This window comes from Vigna unguiculata, chromosome 6, assembly GCF_004118075.2.
Source record: "Vigna unguiculata cultivar IT97K-499-35 chromosome 6, ASM411807v1, whole genome shotgun sequence".
Taxonomy (NCBI): Eukaryota; Viridiplantae; Streptophyta; class Magnoliopsida; order Fabales; family Fabaceae; genus Vigna; species Vigna unguiculata.
Genome location: NC_040284.1, coordinates 2,837,501 through 2,839,228, shown reverse-complemented (window position 1 = coordinate 2,839,228; position 1,728 = coordinate 2,837,501). Strand labels below are relative to the sequence as shown.

The following is a 1,728-nucleotide window of genomic DNA, read 5'->3' as shown; positions in this document are numbered from 1 at the left end:
ACATAATTAATGATCCTATAAATGCATGTGTGAACCCCAACAATTAAAATACACTTTTATTAATTCACTAATATGTGATTTGACTTTTGAGAGCCTTTACTGACTTGATCGTCGGAAGTAATTCCTTAAGGGTCCAAACCGCCAACATTAGGAGAAGACACATCCAAACCAAAAAGTAACCAATCTGAAAAATCAATGATTGGGGTAAGATGCGATTTGTGTTCCGATTTTATTATTGTTTTGTTTCCACGTAAACATATTTCATAAATACGTTTTTTGGTTTATTTTTACTAAAGTCTTGCTTATTATAAAGATAATAATATAGAAGAAAAAACCTAGAAGTAATCATGACAGTATTAAAAAAATAGAAATTATTCTTGATAAATACGTCTTTCGTAAAAGAAATAAAAATCAAAACATGATTTTAATTAAAAGAACACATATATAACAAAATTATGTATGTTAAGTACACTTTTTATATTGTTAAAAATAAAAATTGAAATTATTTTTGTAAAGCACGATCTTTGTAAATGTATTTTTCAAATAAGATGTGTTTTTTAAACATGAATGACTCAATTTTATATTTTTTCTTATGATTTATTCATTCTGATTATTTTTTCAGGAAATTAGTTCAAAATAATTTTTTACATATAATTGATCTATACTGAAAATGACATCATAATGATAAATTTTCCCGATCAATGAAAGGTAGGTATACCATTCATGCTCAATTTGTAGTTTTATTGTTACAAGCAGATTTGGAATATGAAAAAGTTATTGAAATAACTTGAAATAAAATAATATAAATTACGCGAGAAGAATGTCATGTTAGGGAGGAAGCCACTAAGTAAAGTACGCTTACATAATAAGGCTTTGATGTGAATGAAAATTAGGATTAAATTTTTTCATCACGGGCAGAATAACCCCACTTCCACTTGTCACTACAAGTCAAAAATGTCCTCTTGCTCACCACTGCTTTTTCTTGATTCCCCTCTCCATCAACGAATTTCAAATCGCAGTTTTGTACATAAAACCATGGCCCACTTTTCCTTTCTCTTTTCTTCTCTCTCTCACTCTATATGTGTTCTGCCACACCCTGGGCCCCACCTACTACATCTCATGCAGTTTTCGGTCCTTCAAGTCAATGATTCATCCCCAAAAATTAATAATTAATTCCAATTCTAAGGAGTGTGGTTTAGATTTAGATTGATTGATTGCCATAACTCTTGTCCGTGATCAGCACCAAGACTCACGAGAAAGAGAAAAGGAAAAGAAAACTAGGGTTTGATGGTTGGATCCTCGTATAAGAACACCCTCATTCTTTCAAACTCATTGCAATATTCCTCTTTCTCTTTCTCTTTCCCTACACCGTCTTTGAATCATGGGAAACTTTGCCCTAGCCAATGTCCTCTTGTTCCTTCTCTTGAACATCACCAACTTCCTCAATGTTATTGCTTGTCCTTATTGCCCTTACCCATCTCCTAAGCCCCCAAAACACCCTCCCATAGTGAAACCACCCAAACCCTGTCCTCCACCCCACTCATCTCCCAAACCTCCACATGTGAATCCACCCCATGTTCCAAAACCCCCTCACTACCCTAAGCCACCCTATGTCCCAAAACCTCATCCTAGACCACCGCTTCACCCACATCCCCCTCATGTTCCACTACCACCATATGTCCCCAAACCACCAGTTGTCACACCACCCTACATCCCTAAACCACCGGT

The 1,728-nt window shown here is 34.8% G+C and overlaps 1 protein-coding gene across 1 annotated transcript in view; it reads left to right on the top strand.

The window, feature by feature from the left end:
• Positions 1-1,243: 1,243 nt before the first annotated feature.
• The window catches only part of LOC114188101 (36.4 kDa proline-rich protein-like), a 2,016-nt gene continuing 1,531 nt past the window's right edge, over positions 1,244-1,728 (top strand). The window contains exon 1 of the mRNA XM_028076623.1: positions 1,244-1,728. This exon is cut by the window's right edge and continues 563 nt beyond it. Within this exon, the coding sequence (XP_027932424.1) occupies positions 1,382-1,728 (347 nt within the window). The 5' untranslated portion in view covers positions 1,244-1,381.